Source organism: Sinocyclocheilus grahami, unplaced genomic scaffold, assembly GCF_001515645.1.
Source record: "Sinocyclocheilus grahami isolate Dianchi unplaced genomic scaffold, SAMN03320097.WGS_v1.1 scaffold167.1, whole genome shotgun sequence".
NCBI lineage: Eukaryota > Metazoa > Chordata > Actinopteri > Cypriniformes > Cyprinidae > Sinocyclocheilus > Sinocyclocheilus grahami.
The window spans coordinates 454,038-480,611 of NW_015505346.1; the positions used below are offsets into that span (position 1 = coordinate 454,038).

Genomic DNA, 26,574 nt, shown 5'->3' on the forward strand with positions numbered 1-26,574 from the left:
TAAGAACTTTGGTGATTTGGAGGTATAATGTTGCACAATGGGAGCAAACTAGGCCTCGTTGCGTTTGCCTGCTGCAGCTCCTGGGTAGCTGGGACTTCGAGAGAAGGAATCGAGAATAGTGTTATGGTTCCTGATGCCATTGGGCTGCTCCTGAACCCAAGGCTACTGCTGTGAAAAGCAGCATTTTTAAGCCTTGATTTATTTTTGTTTAGAGTATTATAATTTTTTTCCTACTAGATTTTTAGTTTTAGTTTATTTTAATTTCCCCATTTTCAGTTGTCTATTTTCACTAGATTTTCACTCTATTTTCACTTTCATATACTTTTTATTTATTTGTATTTTAGGACGGCCCAAGTTAATGCTCTGGTATAATTGAAAAATGCCAGCAATCTGAAAAAAAAAAATGGCTATATTTTAGGCCCCCCCCCCCCTCCCCCGTCAGTTATTTTTTAATTTTATTTCAGTTAATGAAAATGTTCAAGTCAGTCAAGACTATGCATCTCCTCTAAATGGCTGCCATTGCCTAAATATCATATCAAGAACTGTCTCTCCCATGACTCAAGTCAGGTTTCTGTTTTTGAGGCCGATCTTTGAAGGCCGAACAAGCAAGAGTCAGAATGACGGAAGGGCTACTGACAAATAAAATCATGTAGAAGAATAAAATGTACAGCAACAGCAACTCCAAAAGCCCAGGCCAAGGCTGGTGAATGTATAGGAAGACTGTTCACATGTCCATCAAGAGTGATCTTTCCACTCTGCATTGATCAACCAAGTGAAGAGTATTGCTTCTCATCCTAGCCGTCTCCCTCGAGCCACCTTATAGCATGTTAAGAACCATCAGCACTCCTCCCTGCCCACTGCCCTGATCTGATAAATCAATTGCAAATACACATCTGTTCAGCCAGGCTTGCTCCCTCCTTTCATCCCTCCTTCCTCTGGACATCTTTACTAATCCACTTGCGTCTTTTCCCTGCAATTTTACCATTTTTCTCTCCCAGTCCTTCACAGTGGCAACTGCCTTGTTCCATCCTTATGAATTCATTTTATTTTATGTAATGTGATATATAGATTTTTTTCTTTAAGATGAGAGATGAGAGCAGTATGAATAAGAGGCTGTTGCAGGGTACTACATTTTAATCATTTATCGCCAAAGGGATGATTCTAAGAATTTGCTTGCATTAAATGATGGTGGTGTGTGTGTGTGTGTGTGTGAATACAGGTGGCCTGCATGCAGCTGATCAATGCCCTCGTTACATCGCCAGATGATTTAGACTTCAGGATACACTTAAGAAATGAGTTTCTGCGCTGCGGCCTCAAGAAGATCCTACCAGTGAGTATATCTTTTGCTTTTTCATTCTTTAAAAAAAAAATGTTTGTACTTCATTACTTTTATTGCTTATTTGATTTTTTTTCTTTTATATAGGATAATAGGATATACTGTATGTTCATTAGTTTTTCTTTTGTGGTAAAGGAAAGTTAGTAAATAAATAGAAAAAAAAGATGTACAACAGCATTTTTGTAATCAAATGACAGATGTTGTTTTTCTAATGAAAGAGTTTGTGTTTAAAATGACATTAGTGAAGGCTAAAAGAAAAAAAAAAGTTTGAAAAATGGCTTTACAGAACAAATAAAAACTTTTGAACAAATGAACAAAACTATTAAAAACTGCTTAAATGTTCCCTGGTTTAGTGTCCTCCTCCCTAATGGCACAGCTTTGGTTCATAAAGGCCATTCCCCTCATACATCATTATCAATCAACACGCAGATCACTGCCCCACGCTGCCACAAAACCCACAACCAGGCCAGCACATCGCTCACCATCTCATTTATGTGGCATTTCCTCACTCTTAATAAGTCATTTTGACTGCTCCCCATATTATTGCTGCAATTATTATAATTATCTCAATCTACCCCCGCATATGATGAGCTTATCGTAATTTATGAATAATGTATTTGAAAGTTTAATAGGACAATTAAATATGACATTGTTCTCTAATTGTGAATAATGGGTTTCCAGGTTTTAGTATCCTCAAAATGGCAAGTGCAAAGGGAAAGAAACAAAGTGAAAGACTAATGAGATGCACTAAATCCTCAAGGAGAGATAGAAAATGGTGTCTGATGAAATGAAAATACACATTTCTGGAGATGGATCGGTGAGTGTGTGTTTGGTGTGTGTGCGAGAGACCGAGAGAGACTCCTGCCTCCTACTGCGGCATTGCGAGTGCTCTTTCTCTCTGATTGGCTGTTGCTTTAAGACAGATGGCATGCCTGAAGTATAGTCCACTGATTGATAACTACAGAAATTGGGTTACATTTGGCTTTTCACCGTCCATAAACTACACCAGCAGTGATTCATAGTGGAGTTGTAAAGCACACCTATTTTATCCCCTCTTTTTTATGTCTCTTCCTCTCTAAACCCTTTAGATCTGTCGCATATGTTACTGGTATACATAGCAAGACAATCTGTGTACCATAGAAAAACAGATTGACTCTCAGCGCTATACAAAACTAATCAGACTTATGGTTTTATTTGACACCTGAGTTTTGAATCACTTGACAAGCACAGCTTTCAAAAACTTTTCTTATAAAACAGCATTTTTTCGGTGTAAACATCAAAATTATATCCAGAATGAATGTTCAATGGCTAATATGTTGAAAATTAGCCAATAGGCTGTTGATTCATCATTGGCATACTGAAGCCTCTCCTAACATTGGCATTCATCCATCACCTTAAAGGGGTTCTGGTTTTCATTCATTCATTCATTCATTTTCTTATTAAACAGGAATTTGGCCACACACATTTTTATTATCTTTCCATTTGCACTGCTTGTTTTGAGGATATTAATGCATATAAACTGTAAATTTTGAATGCATGTATTTATTTCAAAGCTAACAAAGCAAAGTCATGAACTAAGTGCCACAAAACTATAATGAGGTCAGTTCAAAGCCTTGTACAAAAAGTTTAAAGCAACGTTCCTCAAATCTTGCCCTGGAGGGCCAATGCGCTGCAGAGTTTAGCTCCAACCCTGATCAAACTCACCTAGCTGTGGTTTTCTAATGATCCTGAATTCATTGATTAGCATGCTCAGGTGTGCTTGATTAGGGTTAGAGCTAAACTCTGCAGGAAAGTGGATCTCGTGGGCCAGATTTGAGGATCCCTGGTTTAAAGTATCTAAAAAGCAGACTTTTTTTTGTTATATTACCAATGTTATATGAGGACACATGTTCATCAGTCACTCATTCCTCTTATGTCAACCTCTGTAATCACAGGAGCTGAAGGAGACGGAGGAGCTCGACATTCAGCTGAAGGTGTTTAATGAAAATAAGGAGGAGGATTCCATCGAACTGTCTCACAGACTGGATGACATCCGCGCAGAGATGGAATATCCTTTTTACCGCTGCCTCGTGTATGCGTGCAGCTGCAAGGGCACCCGGTGTGGCTCATGGGTCTAAAGCCAAGACCTCCAGTATATTCGGAAGGGATTTGAGAATCTTTTTTTTTTCAATTCCAGTCCAGCCTCTGGCAACTCTGGTGGTAAACAAACCTCTTCACATCAACACATGCACGCACCGCACACATATCCCAGCATCCTCCTCTGGCCCTGAGCTCATTATACTGACATTCCAGAGACACAGAGAGCAACCTCTACGCTCACCTCTCCTCTGTTTCATTCCCCCTCAAATCTGCGGATAGACTATGCTACGCGGCTATGGAAATCCGTTCACACTTATTTTCTCCCTGTTTCTACATCTGCATCTGACCCTTTAGGCCACAGCTGCGTACGTGGCAGCCATATGCAGTAGCTTCTGGATTTGTGTGTATCCTCACAGTACCCTTTATAAAGCAGCTTGAAGCCATTCGCTGAATTCGAAAAAGCTGCATATTTTTTTCTGTGGTTTTAGTGCTGATTTTGTTGATGGTTTTTATAGTTTCACCCTCTTTCCATAACCTCTCAGAGGGAAAGCTTCGCTGAAATGATGGAGAAGCCAGAGTTTTAGTTCAGGCTGTCTGGACTAATGATTTTCGTGAGCAGCCAACTGTGTAAGAGACACAACATTTGTCTCTAAGGACAATTTGGCATTGATCTGTAAGTGCCTTGTGTAATATGCGTGTCTAAGCAACGGTCTCTGTCTTTCTCAGTCCTTTTCCCCTTCTTCTCTTTCTAAACAACAAACGTTTTTCAGTCCCGCTTCATTTTTTCAGTCAGGCTGCTTTACAAATATTTTCCTACATTTACCTATAGAGATAATATCTATATGTATGCATTTATTTATTTATTTATTCAATCTCACCACCTTTCTTGTTTTCTGTCAGGCTGCTTTATGACTATTTAAATATAAGCTATATATATATATATATATATATATATATATATATATACACAGTGCAGTGAAAAGAGTGTTACCCCCTTCTTGTTTTTTTATTTTTTGCATATTTGTCACACTTAAAAGATTCAGATCATCAAACAAATTTTAATATTACACAAAGATAATGCAAGTAAATAGAAAATGCAGTTTTTAAATGATGATTGCATTTAAGGGAAAAAAGCTGTCCATACCTTTCTGGCCCTACGTGAAAAATTAATTGCCCCCTCCTGTGAAATCATGAAAGAACTGTGAGTTAAATTTTACTAGCCACCCCCAGGCCTGATTACTGCCAGACTTGTTGAATCAAGAAATCACTTAAATAGAAGCTGTCTGACAAAGTGAAGCATGCTTAAAGAGCAACGCATCATGCCGTGATCTAAAGAAATTCAAGAACAGATGAGAAACAACAGAGTTGACGTCTATCAGTCTGGAAAGGGTTATAAAGCCATTTCTAAGGCTTTGGGACTCCAGCGAACCACGGTTAGAGCCATTATCCACAAATGGAGAAAACTTGGAACAGTGGTGAACCTTCCCAGGAGTGGCCGGCCTACCAAAATTACCAAAAAGAGCGCAACGACGACTCATCCAGGAGGTCATAAAAGAACCCAGAAGAACATCTAAAGAACTGTAGGCCTCACTTGCATCAATTAAGGTCAGAATCAGAATGTTGGTTCTGACTTATAAGGTCAGAATGTTGAATCATTGTTCATGATTCAACAATATGAAAGAGACTGGGCAAAATCGACATCCATGGGAGAGTTTCAAGGCAAAAGCCACTGCTGACCAAAAAGAACACAAAGGCTCGTCTCTCATTTGCCAAAAAATATCTTGATTATCCCCAAGACTTTTGGGCAAATATCCTGTGGACTGATGAGACAAGTTGAACTTTTTGGAAGGTGTGTACTCCAGCGAACCATGGTCAGAGCCATTATCTACAAATTGAGAAAACTTGAAACAGTGGTGAACCTTCCCAGGAGTGGCCGGCCTACCAAAATTACCAAAAAGAGCGCAACGACGACTCATCCAGGAGGTCATAAAAGAACCCAGAAGAACATCTAAAGAACTGTAGGCCTCACTTGCATCAATTAAGGTCAGAATCAGAATGTTGGTTCTGACTTATAAGGTCAGAATGTTGAATCATTGTTCATGATTCAACAATATGAAAGAGACTGGGCAAAATCGACATCCATGGGAGAGTTTCAAGGCAAAAGCCACTGCTGACCAAAAAGAACACAAAGTCTCGTCTCACATTTGCCAAAAAATATCTTGATCCCCAAGACTTTTGGGCAAATATTATGTGGACTGATGCAGTACACCTTCCAAAAAGTTGAACATTTTGGAAGGTGTGTGTCCCGTTACATCTGGTGTAAAACCAACACAGCATTTCATAAAAATAACATCATACCAACAGTCAAACATGGTGGTGGTAGTGTGATGGTCTGGGGCTGCTTTGCAGCTTTAGGACCTTGACGACTTGCCATAACTGATGAAACCTTGAATTCTGCACTCTATCAGAAAATGCTGAAGGAGAATGTCCGGCCATCAGTTTGTGACCTCAAGCTCAAGCGCACTTGAGTTATGCAGCAGGACAATGATCCCAAACACACCAGCAAGGCCACCTCTGAAGGGCTCAAGAAAAACAAAATTAAGCTTTTGGAGTGGCCAAATCAAAGTCCGGACTTAAATCCGATTGAGATGCTTAAACAGTCCATTCATGCTCGAAAACCCTCCAATGTGGCTGAATTTAAACAATTCTGCAAAGAAGAGTGGGCCGTAATTCCTTCACAGCGTTGTGAAAGACTCATTGCCGGTTATCGCAAACGCTTGATTGCAGTTGTTGCTGCAAAGGGTGTCACAACCAGTTATTAGATTTTAGGGGGCAATTACTTTTTCACGTAGTGCCAGGCAGGTTTGGACAACTTTTTTCCCTTAATAAATGAAATCATTATTTCAAAACTGCCTTTTGTATTTACTCGGGTTATCTTTGTGTAATATTAACATTAGTTTGATGATCTGAATCATTCAAGTGTGACAAATATGCAAAAAATAAAAAAAAACAGGAAGGGGGGCGCGAGGACTGGAATTGAGATCGCTGCATTAGAGTATTAGTATTAGTAGACTGTCATCTTAATATCTGCTAACACTTTATTTTGATGGTCCCCAAACAGACATTCTACTGACTATAACTTTGTAAGTGCATGTCAACTTATTCTACTAATACTAAAATGAGATTTCGTTGACATGTAGTTACAAAGTTACTTAGTATAGCATTTAAAGTGAACTATCGAAATAAAGTGTAAGTTATTATAATAATTATTATTAGTAGTGGTAGTAGTAGTAGTATAAATATAGCACTTCTGGTCTGGTTTAGTTCTGGCCACTGTAGTGACTTCAGGAAGCTGTTGAATATTAATTGAAAGTTGGGCAGTGTGATTGATTGACCCTCCCTCTCTGTCTTTTGTATTGCTCAGCTCCATGCTGATACAGCTCATGTTTATGCATCACCTTCCCCACCAGTATATTACTGCAAACATGCCCAAAATACAAATATGCACAGACTGTCTGTGTGCACACTCGTGGCCCTGCTTAATAGAGAGAATGGCTTGCTGGTGCATTTAGCTGGTTTTGAAGTGTGGAGAAAATAATTCACTTAAGCAGATCACCTGTGTTATCAGCAGTAATGCTCTGAAGATGCTTGTAATCTCACATTGAGTTGACAGAACATGGGATACACTCACAACCTTATGAATAACTGAAATGATATGAGTTAATTAGAAAATGTACAGCAGTGCTGGGGCAGATTGGTTTGCTGCAAGGGGAGTTTTTAAAGTGGCTGGAAGTCTTAACGTTCAATTTTATTATTGTTCCATAAATATATAGAGCTATATATGCAATATAGTATAGATTTTTTAAAGTATCTCGGTTTATAGTTAAAATTATTTTAAAGGATATAGAGTTCTCTAACCTGAGACAGATTTCCTTTAATTAAATGAAAACAGACCTGCTGTACTTTTTTTGTGAGTTTTCCTCTAAATATTGAGACTCCATAGCTTTTTGATTTGTATCCCAGTGGAAGGGAAGGAGTGATTGTGGCGGCTCAAGAAAGTGTGCTCCAGTCCAGCCAGTGCATCACCCTGCAGTCAGCGTTTAAATATTTCAACAGACATTGTCAAAACCTACAGTACATGTAATGACTGGACTTTTTCACCCACCTCTGCTCAGTGCAGCATGACAAATATAAACACAATTTTGCCCATATTTACAAAGATTGTTATTTTAGTTTATTTTATTAGACATTTTAAATGTATTTTTATAACACTGTTTTTTTTATATTATTTATGTTGTTATATTAACTCCATTGTAGGACCATTAATAGAAACAATTAATGAGCTACCGAGTTGCTATTATTAATCATCATATGCTTTAGCTTGCCACCATTGAAAATAGATCGCCGGTCATTTATTTAACTCAAGTGGACATGGGTTGGGACATCAGTTCTTGATATAATAATGATATAAAAAGAAGACTATGATGACTATCTGATCTTACATCTATTTTAGACATTGAAAGCCACTGCCCTTTCTCCTCAGGGAGAGGAGATGTTGGACATTTAATCAATACTCTGCAAGTTTAAGAGCACATTTCTTCTGTTTTGGAGACAAGCAAGACAAACTAAAGATGAGATTTCGGTCCAGAAAATAAATGAATATAAAAGGAAGTGACTGATCCATGTTTTATTGCTTTAAATAATCAAACTTAAAGAATTTTCATTTGATTCATGTCCACAGCCAGGGTATGAACTGGCAGAAGAGGTATTGCCTCTGTCACTTTTCTTCAAAACTTGTGTTTACATATGTTAGCAAATTAGATCCCTGAAGATACTTTAGAATGCAGGAAGATAACATCAGTTCTGGTTTGACTCAACCTTTGACTCAGTCCTCCTTCTGAATTAAAACTAGCACACGATTTCCAGTGAGGGATGGCTATTCACCTTTAGTTGTATTGCTTGCATTTTATTGTTCTTTCTCATCTTAGAATTATACTACTGCACTTCAAATAATTTCAGTCACTCTTGTCTTTTACACAATTTTATATGCATACGTAGTATAGAAATGGGATGTTTTGATTAACATTGTTTTACTACATGGCAAGCAGTGTGCAGTTATGTCCTTAACCATCTATGCACTGATATGGGTGAGGTGTACCATCTCCTGTCCAACATGGTGAAAGACACAGGCTCAGAACCATACTTCCTATCCATCCTCCAGCACCTGCTGCTCATCAGGAATGATTATTATATCAGGTGAGTGCTATCATATGTTTTCTTAAAATCCTATTCCATAAGTGTGATGGTCAAACAAATTAAAATAAATAAACAAATACAATTTAATTTGGGATATTTTTATTTATAATTCAAAAAAGCTCAATTAACTTTATCGTGCTGTATAGCTGCGCCATTGTAATAATATGAAATTACTCATATCAAGATATAAGATTTTAGTAGTTTTTTGCTGTTTAACTATGTCTTGAATGATAATTTATTTAAAAGAGAGAGTTATTTTGCATGTTCAGCCACACTCAGAGTTTGTGTGTCTGTCAGAAAGTGAAGAAATGATACTGATCATTTCAGTTCACTGTTGCATCAGACCTGTTGCTGAGGTAAAATATTTAATAAAGACGGAAGAGCGAAGTGATGAAAGGGAGGGAATTTACCATGGACATGTTGCTGCTCACTTTGAGCCATGAATAATGTATTGCCTGGCTTGTTGGAAAAAGCGAGAAATAGAAAACACATTAAGCAAGTAGTATGGCAGATTCTCGTTCAGTGCCATCCCTCCCGCCCCTGTGTCTATAACTCTGTCGGCAGGAAACAGGATCACTACAAACGCTGATTAAAAATGTATGCACTTATTAAAGACTCTCTCCCATAGGAAGGAAAAATAACAAATGGAATCTCTTTAACGTCTCCAATTGTTTCTTTTAGATGCCAATGAGATTAAATGACGAGAAAATTAAGTCTTCTGCCTTTCAGATTTTTCTCCTCAGAAAAAGACCTTAGTAATTCCACAGAGAAAAATCTGACTTTTTAATATCAACTCGAATTTTGATTTCTGTTTTTTTCCCATTTCAAAATTTTTATGAGAAATATCTGATATAAAGTACATGATCCATCGCTAAGAGCGATGTTTGAGCAATGACACTTTTATCTGCATTAAAACATATTTCTCAAAGATGGATACACAGTTTTGTTTGTTTGCCTCATATGCATCTGCATTACATGGTCACTCTATAAACTTCTCATCACTGACATCTTTGGTTGCTTTTGAACCTGGTGAGACATTTTATGTAGATTGGATTGGCTGGTTGGGAAATTGTATGGCTATAATTTTAGATTAAAGGGATCCCTTGAGATCAGTGTGCGCTTTGATGACCGAGTCTCCAAGGAGAGAGAGGGAAGAATAGGCTGGTGGCATCTCTCTACTTCAGTCCGCATCAGTCGACAACGTCACTCTTGTTCATAGGTGTTGGGAGGTACTCTGCTGATCAAAGCCAGCCATAAAGGAGAGCTTTCCGTGCCAATAGATCGCACCGTTTGATTTAAAGCCATTCTTTAATTCCAGCAAAACAACCAGACACCTTTATCATCATTTAACTCTGTGCCCTCAACTCTGTCCTTCGTTATTTGTATGGAAAGTTTTCCCTCAATTTGTTTAATAACCTGAAATAAAATAAACAGAACGATTTAATAACAGTTACCGATGTCCTTCAGCCCTCCAGCCCTCCAGCCTTCCTTTTTACTGCTTTTTAGAGCAGCGGAAGGAAGATGTTGGGCAATAACTCTCTAAGACTCTCTAATAGAAGGTAGATCAGAGGGAGAGTATATGGAGCACATCTTCTACTTTTGGCCGTGACTGATGTGAAGATTAGATGGACAGTGTGGAGCAGGGGTTGGATGGGAGATGAGAGGCAGACAGTGAAGGTGCCAGACTGCGAGAGAAGGAAAGAGCAGCGCCGATGAGTGGGACATATGCCGTCTCCTCTGGTGGGGTGTGACAGTTCTGGGTCAGTTGTCTCCTTCCCAGTTCTATCCAGCATGCGGCAGTGGTGGTAGCCAGGATGTTGAGAAAATAGGGCGGCTTATTGAGATAATGAAATGGTGTACATCAGTGACAGGCGTAAGCTTCAGGCCTTGCCACTAAGCTGGGCTCGGTGACACTCTCAGCCCTATCAGTTTCAGCCACCCCATCCGCCCCCTCTGCATGCTTATTACACATCGCTGCAATTGCCACGAATTGGCAAATTGTATGAATATGATTATTTGTTTGGTTATTTGAGTATATTATTTGTCATTGAGCTTGGAGAGACATCCAATTATGGTAATGTCTTAATGGCTGGTTTATTCAAAACAGGTTCTTATATTTAAATGTTACAACAAGAGATGCATTCCTCTATGATGCTGTAATCTGTCAGCTCTTTTATTTTTAAAAATATGTACTTTAGCATTTTGCAGTATGCTAAATGAGATTATTCCGATCAGAGTCAGTGTTGTATTATTTATAAAATAATGTAATATTTATTAATATTCCGAATTAGCTTTTGTTTATATTTTCAGTTCCTAGTTAATTTGAGTATTTTTAATCATATTTATTTTTTATAAAAATGTTATAAATATTTTGTACTTTTTTATAAATGTTTTTTCATTTTATTTTATAAATATTTTGTATTTAAATGTATTAAATATAAAATAAGTATTTTTTCCATCAAATATTCATATTTTATTTGTACTTTTTTATATAAATATTTTTATTTTATAAATATCTGTTGCCTTTGTAACTAACTGAAGTAAAACATTTTCCCATCTAATATTTGGCTTTATTTCAGTTAATGATAACTGTTTTAATAATTACAGTTATAGTTAACATTAACAGCAATGATCAGGAAGCATCTGAATGCTTGCATATTTTTTTGTGTATTACCTAAAATATTAAATGTGTCACCCTTTGTGGCTGAATTTAGCAGACATCTTGGTTTTCCTTTTTAGCAGCACACAGACCATAACAGCAGCAAATAAATATGATAATAAGAAAACATAAGTGCAAATACATACCTGTTGCGTAATTTATTACTTTGGGTCAACAAACTCTGCCATTCATCCAGTAGCTTGTCTATATTCCCCCTCAAATATTGTTTATCAAACAAGAATATTTGGAGATTAAAAAATGTAATGCTGTATAATTAAGTGGCTTTAGCTAAGAGTTGTGGTGCAATTATTTAGCACAGAGACATTTTTAAAGTCATGCTCGTTCATTAGAATTCAAAAGCTTGTTTTGTGTCGAGAAGCCGGGAGAAGGGGACGACACATTTCTGGAAGGAAAATTGAATACCTACATGAGACATTCAAGGTCATGCTTGGAACATAATTATTTGCCACTACGGAGCTCGGCTTAAGTCGACATTGTATTTGTTAAATGTCACTCGCAATTAAATTTGGTAATATAACTTGGAAAAGGTCACACACTAAGCGCTGTGGCAGTGGCTAGTCCCAGACCCATTTACTCCCCGTCCCGTCATTGTCACCCCTCCAAACACAAGGCCGTGTTTTCCCTGCCATTGTGCAACTAATTACACAGATTACACTGATTAGATTTGCGTCTCAGGTTTTATTGCTGCCCTTAATTGCCAAAGATGATTGCAAATTAGAAAGGGAACCATGGAGGCCAGGATGTCGGTTTGTCTTCACCTTGAATGGACAAAGTCACCCAACCGCTCTCTGGCTGCACACTTTGCCGTTAGTGATTTCATTATGTACGAAGGAAGCCTTAATTCAATGCCGTGAAATACCATTAAAAGATATGTCTTACCAGATGATTTACGAAGAGCTGTCCTCGCAGGAATGCACGAGACGGTATTTTATATGAAGTTAACGGCTTTGTCTCTTGTCATACTCTGCCCCCTCACTCTCGCTGTACTCATTCTTTTTATTACAGGCCTCAGTATTACAAGGTGATTGAGGAGTGTTTGTCCCAGATCGTCCTCCACCGCAGTGGGATGGACCCTGATTTTGCCTACAGGGAGCGACTGGATGTGAACTTCAGTCATCTCATTGGTAGGTCTGAGATTAGGTCTCCTGGGTCTTGAAGAAAACATCTTTGTGTTGAACGCCACACTAGACCTCAGCGCAGTTCCTTTTAAGTTATTATTCATTGGTACAGCTCAGTTTTCCAGACTATTCAATTCAGTCTTGAACTGTGTGGCCATTTGTTAAAGTGGCCAGAACATTTCGGAATGAATAAAAAGGAGTTTCAGGTTTCGGTAAGCAGCTTTAGGTAAAAGCGAGAGAGCAGTATTGAGTTATATCACTTCAATGAAATCCACCAGAAAGATTTTTGGGGCTTAATGGGATGTCTAGAGCATGATTATAACAATCCTGCACTGGTTCGCACTACATTCTGTCTAACATAACTGTGAAATCACGCTGCGTTGAGGGAAGCGCAACTGCAGTTGATAAAAGTTTGCGATTTCCTGGAGTAGATCTAATTATTATTTCCCGGTCCCCATGAGAGCCTTGTCTGAAACACCTGCACTCACCTGACACATAAGATAAGGTACACTCATTATGCATAAATAAAACATTATCTGGAAAACCTGGCTGGCATGTCATGTCTTATAAACGCAACACGACTACAGCTGTACCGGTTATATCTGCAGTCCTGGACTTTTTTCATTTGTTTTATGATTAAATGTTGTGGGGAAAGCATTTGTTGACAATTGTTTTGTCATGCAAGTTCTTGGACACCAAAGGAATTAATAAAATAAGGGTGATGTACATTTTTGTCCTCTATTTTTTTTTTCTTTGCCCCTCTTTTATGTTTTGTCACTAACACTTTCGTAACTTGCCAACAAAGGCTCATTAAAAGTTTCAAACCCATCTACAGAAACAAAAAAAATGTTAGATTTTCTCACTTCTTCCTTTACTTTAATGAGATGAAAACAGATTTTGTGGGGCGCCGTTTTTAAATTTACATCTCAAACCTCCAGAACAGAATACAAATCTCCAGAGGGGAGGGGGGAATGAGACACTGACAGGTTCATTTTATTCTGTTCGGTTTTTTGTTCTTTTGATTGTCTTTATTCGGTGTCTGATGTGGAATCTTAAGCATCTTGTTAACAATGCACCTTGTAATTTACATATACTTGTGTGTTTTGTGCGTTTTCATGCATCCGACTGTTTGTGTATGACAGATCAGTGCGTGGATAAAGCCAAAGTGGAAGAGAGCGAGCAGAGAGCGGCTGAATTCTCCAAAAAGGTGAGTCTATTAATCACCCTGGGTGCCGCTATTGGTATGCAACCAGGCTGCTGTCACCAAACTTTTCTCCCATGAGCAGTGAGACAGCACATTGATTGTTCTCGTCTGATCAATAGCTGGCAGCAGAGCAACATGATCTGTATCAGTGCAAGCAGAATCAATGCTGATGCTCCAATCTGCAAGCTTGTTTGTGCCATACTGGGAACACTATTTACAGGCACCATTTCAAATAGTGTTAAAGGCCCCACTGAACAATATTGTAATTTTTTAGTTCAAACATTTCCTCTGGAGGTTCATGAGGATGATAACACTTGCTGGTGTTGTCAGTGAAGCCAAGAGCTGTATCCCAGAATGCTTTGAGAGTGTATCCATGCTTATGCTCAGCTTCCTGCCCAACTCTGCCAAATGCCAGCCAGATATCTGAGGCGTGCGGTTTAAAGGCAAAGCACTGTAGCACAAATACTACTGGGTAGCTGAAAACACTGGGTCACACTAACTAACTGTGTGTATGCATTTGATTGCAGCTGTGTATCATTTTTTATACATATATATAGATTTAATAGAATATGATGCATCTAATATTTATATGCACACTGTCATCCATTCAAAAGTTAGTGCTTGGTAAGATTTAAAAAAAATGTTTTTGAAAAAAGTCTCATGTGCATCAAGATTGCATTTATTTAATAAAAAATTAAATGAGTGAAAACAGTAATATTGTGAACTATTATTACCATTTAAAACAATAGTTTTCTACTGTAATGCATTTTAAAATGTAATTTATTCCTGTAATGGCAAACTAGTTTTTAGCAGCCATTACTCCAGTCTTCGGTGTCACATGACCCTTCAGAACTCATTCTTATATGCTGTTTTGGTGCTTAGGAAACATTTTATATTGTTTTTATCAATGTTGAAAACAGATGTATCGCCTAATAATTTTATGGAAACCTTATTATTTATGACTCAAAAGAACAGCATTACAAAATATTCAGAATAGTTTCAATTAAATAATGTAAACATCTTTACTGTGATTTCTGTGATAAATTCTGGATTATTTAGATCCATATTCATCAACATTATATTTGCACATGTGTTAGATCACTTTGTAAGTGAATAAGACCCAGATGTTGCAGCTAGTAAAAGCTTAGTCTTGGATCGAGATGATGATGATAGTGAAGGTGGAGAGACATGCTGAATGTGTTGATGTGTCCTGTGGTCGATGGAATCCATATGGTTATGTCAATGTTTTTGTGTGTGTTTTATTGTCTTCAGTTCGACGAGGAGTTCAGCGCACGGCAGGAGGCGAAGGCCGAACTGCAGAAGCAGGAGGAGAAAATCAAGGAGCTAGAGTCTCAGATCAACACCCTGCAGGCCCAGGTAACAACACATGCACCATAACCCACTGTACATACTATGCTCTCTCTCATCACCACTTTAGGTTCACAAGCAGCCCCATAGGTGTGACCCATTCAGCTGCTCTGCACTCTCTACCCAAGGTTATCAAACACAGGTTAACGCTAATGGAAGCTACCACCGATGCCGGTTCCCTAGCGTTCACCTTTAACATGCATAGTTTACCCTTCCATTGGCACTGATTATACCACAGAACAGATCTGTGCTTTGCTGTACTCTCAGAGGCTTCAAATCCACTGAGGTTTCTCTTATCTTCCCTCATGAGAGCTTTGTAGTTCACGTTGCCTTAGAAGAGCCCTTTGTCCTACAGATCCGTGAAGCAACACGCCTTCTTTTTCCGGTTTCCGGACTATTCTCCAATGGCTATTAGACTACCAGGCATTAAATTATTTGTCTCCATCATAAAACCTACTTGACTCTCAGCTCATCAAATGCCCTGAAAATGAGCTATACAAGCACATTAGGATCACTAGTACTTATTGTGTTGTGAGGTCATATGAAGCAGTTTTTCTCTGTCTGCTTCAAATGGTAATGCAACTTCTAATGTGGCGGCGAAGGGAGAGACTCTGCTAATTTGGTCGAACTGAAACCTTTTTATCATTTATCGTGAATGCAGTGGTGCTCTAAATGGGTATTTTAAGACTTGGGGGATTGTATGATTTAATAAAGGGCCAATCTCCCCCTCAAATTGTTGGATTTGATTTTTCTCAATTGCTCCATCACAGCCTGTTCCTAGCTATTGTATCAATGCTTTGAGGGATTGTGTTACGTCTTTGGCTCTCACATCATCGTTCCTGTCAAGAAAAACCCTTAGTCCTTCTCCCGCAAAATGACTGCTATTTCCTACCAAACCCAATTTGAAACATTTTATATTTTAGTGCTGCCTTGGGACAAAAGAAGTAGCTTGCTTGCTTAGCTTATGGAGTTTAATAGGAGGAAAAAAATATCACCATTTGTGAAGCATCATCCTCGGCGTAAATAGTTTTCCAGAAACCAAATATATTGCGGTCGGAAAAGCCAGCACTTTGTCTTTCTGTTTACTTACCTCTCAGCATTTCTAAGCCCTATTGCCCCCAGCTTCTTCCAACAAGAGCCTCCCCACCTTCAAACTGAGATGAGTTGCTGTCATTAAGGACCCTGGCAGCTTGGACCACCATTCATTCTCACAGATTTACCAAATGGGCACATTAGTGGAGGCGGAGCTGGAATGGGTTCCTCCCCGTGCAAAGCCGAGCATCTCAGAGCCCGACACTTCATTTGTGTGCAGTCCTCACCCCTGCACTTCATCTGCCCCGAGAGCCAAATCACGGCACGTTACCCACTCTGCCTCCCTCCTTTCCTCCATCTGCCTCGTCCATCACTTTCTCAACTCCTACACATATTCATGAGCCCAGGCCTCTCTGCGCTCTGCTCCTCATCAGTCACCATCATCCCTCCTTTTCTACACTCATTCATGCCGAGCCATATTGCGCGCACCCAATGCATTCCTCCTCACGGACACCACAACCCCGTTAATGACTGCTCACCTGCTCTCTCCTGCTTTGCTTTCCTGGACAGCAGTGTCATTCGGCTGTTGTTTTTCCCTGGGTGTCCTTCAGTCTTACCCCAAGGCGATCGCCTTCTCTTTGAAGCTCAGTCATCTCCAGCACATTAACAGGTAGAGGAGCGAAGCGGAGCCCTGGAGACACATACTCTTTCCAAATGTGCACTCTGATGGCACGTTCAAAGCTTTGGCTCTGGAACATTCTCGCATCAACAGACTTCTGGCACTTCTGGTAGAGAACATATAATGTACTCGCTAAAGAAGCACCAGGATATTAGCATGAGAGACTTGCATTTATCCCCTGGGTGTTTTGGCACATCTGAAAGGGATATAAACTCATAGGTTGTCATGCGCAAAGGTGACAAATTGTACCCTTTATTAGACAGCCGGTGTAAAACTCTTCTCCCACTACAGTTTCACAATGTTGTGGGTGCACATCACCGTGAAAACTGACTACGCTCACCCACACTTGAACCCACTTGCTAACTTGTTGTTCTTTGGTCATCTGGTACAGATGGAAAGTAGAACTTGGTTTCAAAACACATTGTACTGTAAAAATTTAATTAAAATGAATTATATACATTTTTATTAGATTTAGATTTCATGATAACAAAAGTTTCAAAATAACATCTCTAAAATAAGCCTTGTTAGGTTGCATTATGATGTACATTTCAAAAGGTTTGAGCTGAAAAGCATGACTGTCAGACGTTTTCACATTATTTTGTACCATTAGGGTGACCGAGGTTTAAAGGACAACAAAGAGATGACAGCAAAGACATGCTTATCAACAGATTTGCCTTTAACACATAATTGAAGAGAGCCATTATTCAGAGGAACCAACGCAACAGCTCATGCGAAAATAATAGTCCGATGAGCTCATCAAAGCTGTGGTACAGAACATTGCGGACAGACTGAATGTGAAATGGAAAGAATAAAATAAGAGCTTTGCACTTTCATTTCATGTATTTTTAAGAGTTAATGAGAGTGCATGCATTATTAGGCCTCCTGCTCAGTTGTTCTGCCAAGCCCAGTTTTAAATAAGCATGTAACCATATTCTCTCTTTTCATTTTGTGGTGGATTGATATTTCCCTTTCTTGATTTGACTGCAGTTGGTAATTGTGTCACATTAATGGCAACAAAGTGCAACACATTTCTCCAGGGTTCCTCGTCTCTTTCCTCTTGGACATTCTGCAGGAAGGGAATAGTGTCAAATATGTGGAATCGAACGGTAGCTCGCTTAATAATTCAGAACCCAAGCGATACTGAGGGAGAAATCTTTTGCAGCATCTGATAAGTTTCAGAAAGCTGTGCGGTCAGCTGTCTGTACCAACATGGGACTCGTAACATTATGGTGCAGTGCAGGGCTGGACCTGCGTCTTATTGCCACTACCGGGATGGATTTGACAAGAAGTCTGGCGGTAATGATGCCGATAAGGACAGCACTTCGCTTGAATCATAGAGCTGGTCGCCATGTGCCCTGCGCTGTTGCCATGGTCAGTATCAGGGGACACAGCTCGGCCATTCACCTTTACAGGCTGATTCATTTGAAATGCAGTGCATGTGTGCCATCTCTCTTTCTCTCTCTCTTTGAGGAAACGATCACAAGGAATACAAAGATGCTGCTGTTCTTCTTGACAATGTTCAATGTGTTAGCTGATGTTCTGCCCTTCATATCGTCAAAAATAAATACAGCTAAAAACAACAAAACTTACTAAACACTACAAGCAAGGACAGGATTTCAAATGTGATCAAAGTTTTCCACTGTCCCCACCATGAAGGTATCCATCTTCTTTTCCATTACGCGTCTTTAATATTTGATTCCACCCTACATGCAGTATGGGGAAACTGCACCATTTAAGTGTATTTTAGAGGCAGTAGAGGATGCTTCCTCTGAATGAAAAGAGGCTGTTAAGATGTTATTTTTCCCCTTTTCTTTTTTAAAAGAGGCTGCTCATAGCAAGTTCAAAGCGGGAGCAAAGCATCACTGAATCTAAGTGCTTGAGCTAAATTCACTGAGCCCGTCATAAGGCAGTGAAATGATGGGAAAAACTTGAAAGAACAGGATTCCAGAAACAAATCTGAAAGTTAACGGTTTAATAAAGACTTGTAAAAAATCTCTATGGGCCAAATAATTTCAGATCCAAGTCCGCTGAAAAGGTGGGTGGCACTGTTGCGCTCAATTGTGTCTGGAACTGGAACTGTGTGAGGGTGTTTAATGATGTTCTTAATTTATGAATTCACTCCTGCAAAGCTCACAACAACCACTAATGAAACCCTGTATTACTTCATTAGTAGGTAAACACAGTGTTTTGATAATGTTCAAGTAGGCTGCTTGCATCCAATTTCTTGCTGTCCCCAAGTTTTATTGCCATGTGACCTTCAGTAAAGTTGGCAGTTGACTTTTGCTTTATTCTCCTCTTCCAGCTATGAAATCTCTCTTTGCCTTACCATTGCTCTGTCTGTCTATGTATCTGTCTGTCTGACGCTCACCTGTCCAGTTGACTAGTGAGAGAGACAAGCTAAGAAAAGCAGAGAAAAGCATCAGCGAAAGAAACAGCAAGGTGGGTGTTCTCCTAACCCTTCCCTCCGCCTTCCCAGCATGCTCAATGCAGCCACCCACCAACATGAATGAATGAATGATGCATTTATATAGCGCTTTATTGTGTATTGTTGTACACCCAAAGCGCTTTACAATCATGTGTGGTGGTCCCTCCTCAACCACCACCAGTGTGCAGCATCCACTTGGATGATGCGACAGCAGCCACAGGACAACGGCGCCAGTGCGCTCACCACACACCAGCTACAAGCTATTCAAACATCTTTGAAAATCAGCATTTTTTTTATACCTTCTAACAGGTTGATCAAAGCTGTTACCTCTCACTGATCAGCCAGAGCTTTGATTTTTTGTATTGTCTCAAGACTCTCAACAGATGCTGTGCAATCATCCATTACAAATGCATGCTACACAATTAGGCCATAATCCTTACCACATTTCCAGCATATAAACAGCTTGTGATGGTGAATCTCGCCAAACACAATCTCTATACTGTGAATACTTTCAGTTCTTAGAAGCTTGAAAGTGTATGAAGCAAGCAGTTTGTCTGTTCCCTTATTTCTAGGTTTGCTAGCATTGTTCTTTTCCACATTAGCTACAGGAACGAGATGGAACAGGCTCCCAGAGCCAGTTCCAGCTGGAAGGGAAAATGAAACCCCATCTTTCCATTTAACTAGAGTATTGTAACCCTCAGTAGTAACCAAATCTAATTGAATTTGCCTCTTGCTCATCACAGATGAGATTGAGATGGTTTAATTGTGTGTTAGCCCTAGTTAATTACCCAGACTGTGACTGTTTCTACTCGGAGTGCCCTCCCACCCATTGAGAGTGTAAATGGATGCTTGTCTACTTGATATTGTCCTGTCCATATATAACAGAGTTTCAGACATGCTGGCTGCTAATTAGTGCCACTGAATGGTATGGGAGACGGCCAGCAAATTCAGGTCAGTGGCCAGCTTAGACCTTTATCAAACCAGACTTTTGCTTCATAAATTGCTTTTTAAAGCAAGATAAGAAGCCAAAATGAAAACAGAGGGGGAAAGGAGCCCTAAATGAAAAATGTTCCTGTGTAAAATGGGTTTTGGTTTTAAAATTGGTCTAAATGATGGATATTGTTTAAAGAGAATAAGGGGTATGGCTAGAGAAAATTGAGTGCTGGAGGTTGATTAGCATTCCAGAACCATGGCTGTAGGGTCTGCGGCGTGCCACAAGCTGCCACAGAGGGCCAAAGCGATGCGGAAATGACGGTGCTCTAATTTAGCTGCTAATTTGCTTGCCATTCTCTTGTATTAAACTTAAAAGAGAAAATGGGTCACAACGGGCCGGCGATTGACAGACGCATAATCATGGGACAGGGTACTCGTCAAGGGACCTCGGCTTCCTGCATGATGCTCCTACACCTTTTTAATTTCCCCTCTAATAAACAATCCACTGCCTGCATTGTATAATCAAACACTCGGTAATGCATATAAAAATGTGGCTCGACGCATATCATTCTCCTAATCAACTGAACTGAGGCTGGAGCACAGAGAGGGGAATTGCTTTAGAAAATGAGAAACTTTTTCACTAAGCAGTGATGAAAATGAGGCGCAAAGTAAGATTTGAGAAGAAGAAGGAGGGAGAAAAAGAGAGAGAAAAATGGTTTGTAATCATCCAAAGGTCAAGTCATATCTGGACTATTGGGACTTCTAATTGAAGCATTTGCATATCATTTGTTGCTAAAGAGACTTGGCCACCCTTTATCAATGATTCAAAATACCTGTTTATTCTGTTGCGAGCAAGGATGATTTGTCAGGACATTTACCACCTATTGTCTTATCAGTTACTGGATGAATTGAGCCCTGACTCCTTCATAATGGCTTCTCTTCCTGGAGACCATCTTGTGAACTTCAGTTATCTTCAGTTACCAGGAAAGTAAGTCAGGGAAGAAAAATAAAGAACAAGAAACAGGTATTTGGCTAAAAACTCTGTAGATTGTGGCTCAAGGTTAGGTCGACTGCCTGCCGCCACCAGTTGCATGAGCGTTCAAGCTCGATTACTGTTCTCATTACTGCAAAAAGTTCAGGTGGCTGCATCCTATTCATACGCTCAATCTATTAGCAAATTACAGAGGCAATTTACATGTTAATCAAGTCTAATGGTTTACTCTCATCTGTTATGCTTTATGATTAAACGAGATGAATCAGTCTACACAAAGCACTTTCCATATTTCATCCACAAACAAATATCGATACTGTCATCTTGTCATTCGGTGTAATCACAGTTAAGTATGTTCCATACGGAACGAATGAACACTTGTGTCATTACGTCTTAAAAACAATAACAGATGATCATCATAAACCTCACCATGTTTGTTTCTTTTGAGTTATGCCCTCAGTGTCAGTCGCTTTTTCATTCTCCGCTGCTAATCTGACACTGAAATGGCTTTTAAATTGTGTGTGTGTGAGCCAAGCTTAAAGGAATCCTACGAGGCCCATAGAAATTGGTTATACTATGCTGCTGTATAATGCCTGATGTTACCTAGAGTTAAGCTTCATCTCACCTTCTTTATCTGTGTTTTGTTTTCTGTGTACTGAACGTTTCCTGCAACAGGGTCCACAATTAATTCTTCCCTGACCTAAAGCAAATTGTGGGTTATTTTGTTTTTCTAAAGTTATGTAATATTTTAAATCTAAATTTTAAATATTAAATCTAATAATATTAATAATAATAATAGCTAAATTGTTGTTGTTATTATTATTATTATAATGCATGATGATAATAATAATAATAATAACTACTTAATTGTACAATAATAATAATAATAACTGCTTAATTTATTATTATTATTAAGACGAACACCTATTTATTTATTGGTTTATTGATTGATTGATCTCACTCTTCCTCATATTTGCTATTTCCTTAGATTACACATTTGTATTGGCACATGGAGTTGCAGAGAAAATTAAATAATACTCTTTTTTTTAAAGACATTAAATTAAAGACATTAATTGATATTTATTGATAATTAAAAGTTCTTACATTAAAACATTAGTTTAAAGGGGTCATATGATGCAATTTAAAGTTTTTCTTTCTCTTTGGAGTGTTACAAGCTGTTTGTGCATAAATAAGATCCCTAAAGTTGCAAAGACTAAAGTTTCAAACCCAAAGAGATATTCTTTATGAAAGTTAAGACATGTCCACGCCCTCCTAAAATGTCTTGTTTAAACACGGCCCCACAGTCTACGTCACTGTGTGGGAAGATTTGCATAACACCGCCCAAATGTTCACGCAAAGAAAGAAGGCGTAACTTTTATTCTCACTGTAGTATTGTTGCTGCTGCCGCCATGTCGTGGACTCGTGGAGACGCTGTGTGTTTCGCTGTGAAAGCGAAACTACTTTGTTTGGCCTTCCAAAAGAGGACACAACTAGAAATCATCGGTTAAGTTGGATTTACAACACTGTTCCAGAACAGTTCAACCCAAATATTCAGATGTGTGCAGCGCATTTTACGGAGGACTGTTTTCTGAACCTGAGAGAGTAGCCTACAATGCCGGCTGTTCTGTCTCACAGCCTGTAAGTTCATTTTCATATTTAAAGAATTTGCCACTGATGATTCAAACATGAGCTTTGAGCAGTGTAGAGTAGCGCTTGTTGTTTGTCCGATCACAAATTACATGGTTTTATGTTTACGTGGCGTGATACGCAACGTGTAAAAAGACAGTATAAGTCATTATAATCAGTAATTATTTCCCCACTGGATGCAACAAATGCCTCGTTTGTAATGGGTTTTATTGGTTTTGTGTCGTTGGGCTGGGACACGGCATCACAGTATGGTAAGGGGCGTCACATTTCCGTCACACGCTTATTCGGTCAATCATAACGCACTGGATAGCTGGCCAATCAGAGCACACCTCGCTTTTCAGAACGATGAGCTTTGTAAAAATCGACGCGTTTCAGAAAGGCGGGGCATAGAGGAACAACAATAATGTACAGTATGTTGAAAATAATGTGTTTTTTGGTCCTTAAACTGCATAAACACATTGCATTACACCAAATACACAAAATAATGTTCTTTTTAGCAACGTCATATGACCCCTTTAAGGCATGTATTCTTTAGTAGATTTTTTTTTCAGCTTCTCATATTTTATTTGCTTGCCAAATCCAATTTCTACATGCATTTGGCACTAGGTGAGTGTTACTTTTGGACCCTGGGTTACAGGATACACTGGATGAAAAAAAACCCTCCAGCCTCCACCCAGATAATCGTTCCATCACATATAAATGTAGACTCGCACACATTCACTTTACCACTTGTGCAACACTTCTCAAATTGCTCCTCTGAGAGCCCAAACACTTGACAGGTGTGTACATTCCAGAAGAGTCTACCGGTCACATCAACCGACCTGCCATTTATTTATTTACATATTCAATGTGACTACCTGCCCCTCAGGAATTGCCGTGTCCCAGTTTCCCCAGTGAGAGGATCAGGCGGTGGGCTCAGGCTCCTTTGAGCGCTGACCCCTACTTGGCTCTCAGGAGGCGGTGCTCTGTGCGCTAGACAGGCAGATGCTCAGTGCTGCTGAGGGAACCAGTGCCCGGAGGGAAGGCCACAGCGGCCCCAAGTCATCCATCTGCTTTTATCAACTCTTATTTAATGAATGCGAGGAGCCCCTCCACCCCTATCTCTCCCCCTCTCTCTCACTTTCTTAGACTTGTTTTAATGCACTCTTCTAAAATTGAAAAGTCAGTTGCTGTAAACACTCACAGTCTTTTATCCTCCACTCTCCTTTGCCCTTGTCTCACCCGCTAGTTCTGATGGGATAAAACATGTAATGGTGATAAAAGCATGGGCCTTTGGGTGTAGAAGCTGAACAGGAGTGGTTGAGGTGAATGTTTGGCTCACAGTTGTCTCTTAAGATGCCCTTTTCTTGTCTCTGATTCTTTTTAATCCCTTCACAGGTTGCGGCGGGACCTGGAGCAGCTGGTGCTGTTCCTCCACCACCACCAGGGGGAATTGCACCTCCGCCTCCTCCTCCACCTCCCCCACCACCACCAAGTGGAGGCATTCCACCTCCTCCACCTCCTCCTTGTCCTGCATCTCTGGGACCTCCACCCCCTCCACCTCCACCTGGCTGCGGACCTCCACCACCACCTCCACCTCCCGGAGGAGGCCCGCCCCCACTTCCGGGTATGCCTTTGGCTCCTCCTCCACTCGTTGTCCAGCTGCCTTATGGACTGGTGTCCAAGAAGACCTACAAACCTGAGAGCGTCATGAAGCGGGTGAACTGGTCCAAGGTAAGACACTGAACATCACTGGAGCTTAAATGGTTTAAAAACACACATGTTCTGAGAACCGCATAACACACTCCAAGGTCAGCAGTAAATTGCAAATAGTAGCAGTTATTTAGCCTTCCCAGCGTGTAAGAGGAAGACAAGAAGAAAGGATGAAAAAGAGAGTGCAACTTTTTCAGTGGGAGTTGATGGTCCAAAGCCTACGAGTACACATGCAGCTTATTAAAAAGAGCATTGAGCCATGAGACTCACGACTTGCCACTCTGCCTCCCTTTCAAGATATCAGGCTGTAAACTATTTAATTTGCTCAAGTGCCCTTGCGCACACATTCTGGTCGTAATTGAATACATTTTTGAGTTAAAATGAAACAAAACACAAATATATAAAACAATGTTGCGTAATCCTCCATTGCATTTAAATGCGATTTCTGTGGGTCAACCTCTTCACATCATATTTTTCCTTTTAACTCTCAATCGTTAATTTACCCATCGCCTTGGGGATTTTAACAGTCTGAAAACTGGATTAATTTATTTGTACTTTTTCATGCTTCTGCTCGAACTTGTCTTTAACATCTTTATGCATCAGTGCAGAGAGGATACACTCAGTCCTCAGTAATATATATATATATATATATATATATATATATATATATTAGGGCTGGGCAAGTTAACGCATTGTTATCGTCTATTAATTATTTTATCGCACATTAACGCAGTTTTTATTATTATTTTGAATCTCCGTTGCTCACTGGCTCTGAATACACATACAGGCAAACCATGGGTCACAGGAGGGGTGGGATGTTGATCAGTACTGGTTTGGGATGGGCATCATCACGCGTCTGAACCAATGAGAGCATTTGGAGTGGGCCTAACATCGTGTCTACAAATATATACATATAGTATACAAATACTATAGAACCCATTATAATCAGCGATGCTGTCTACACTGTATGCGGCGCGACACAACAAATCCCCAACAGTAAACTGCTGCCTCATTCTATCTATGACGTACTGACACAAAATTCGAATGATTTGCAATGGGTGACGCGTCCAGTCATTGTAGACAGACTTTAGCTGTTGCAGCGCACTGATCTATAATAGAGAAGATATATATAGATCAGTGTTGCGGCGCGACAACTGTTGCATCCGGTGTATAGGATCGCAATGAATGACGGCACGTATGATTTGTCGTGTCACGCCGTGCCACATCCAGTGTAGAGAGCATCACTGATTATAATGGGTTCTATAGTATGTGTGTGTGTATGTAATTAGTGAATTAAATAATAATAATAATATTAATAAATACATTAATTTTATTTTAATATTTGCTTGTTTTTATTTTGAACTTGATTAACTCTAGCTAAAAAGTATGATTATTATTTACAAATGAATAAATAAGTTCGTTTCAGCATAGAAAATGTTTCACATTTTGTAATACAGTACTTGAGTTAAAAAAAACTGTGTTCTATTTTGTTATATGTTAGGATTAGCCAGATTTGAAGCAGTTGCAAAATAGCTGAGCTTATAAAATATTAAATATAGTAAAATATTGAAGATTGAAATAATAACACCTTATTTATTGACATGCGTTTGCTGTGTCTTTCGTACTCTCAAACAGACATGGACAAGGTGATGTGATGCGTGGTTGCCCCAAAATTTTACAATCTCCTTGGACTTGTCAATGTGTTCTTTTGTGTTAATGTTGAAAACTGTTCTGTGACAGGGGCTTAGGTTTAGGCTTGCTTCAGAGAGGCTGGGGTCTGATTTATGACATCCTGTTGTCTTGGGCCTCTGTGGAATTTTTGTGACTCCTCGTGCCTCAACTCGGTTTTGACCAAATCTTAGATTGTCTGATTCGGTCTGATATCCTACAAATGCTTAGATCTCTCAGGTGTCATTATGCTGATGTGACGGTGATAGGTGATGGAGAGAGGATGAAAATGAGAATTCTAATTAGTTTGATTCTTGCTATTTTAAATCACCCACCGGAGACCCCTCCATCTCTCACAACAGAGGAAGATAACAGTCAGACAGTGAAAGCAGCCGGCAGTCGGGAAACACTCCAGCCCCTGCACTCCTCCTGATCTTTCCCTAAAGCATGTAACGGACTTTCAAAT

At 39.5% G+C, this 26,574-nt stretch overlaps 1 protein-coding gene across 1 annotated transcript in view; it reads left to right on the forward strand.

Moving 5' to 3' along the window:
• Positions 1-26,574, forward strand: part of diaph2 (diaphanous-related formin 2) — a 329,306-nt gene that overhangs the window by 14,624 nt on the left and 288,108 nt on the right. Inside the window, exons 4-11 of the mRNA XM_016282860.1 lie at positions 1,220-1,330; positions 3,271-3,383; positions 8,555-8,671; positions 12,357-12,475; positions 13,612-13,676; positions 14,946-15,050; positions 19,129-19,191; positions 24,126-24,461. Of these exons, the coding sequence (XP_016138346.1) occupies positions 1,220-1,330; positions 3,271-3,383; positions 8,555-8,671; positions 12,357-12,475; positions 13,612-13,676; positions 14,946-15,050; positions 19,129-19,191; positions 24,126-24,461 (1,029 nt within the window). The remainder of the gene's footprint in view (positions 1-1,219; positions 1,331-3,270; positions 3,384-8,554; positions 8,672-12,356; positions 12,476-13,611; positions 13,677-14,945; positions 15,051-19,128; positions 19,192-24,125; positions 24,462-26,574) is intronic.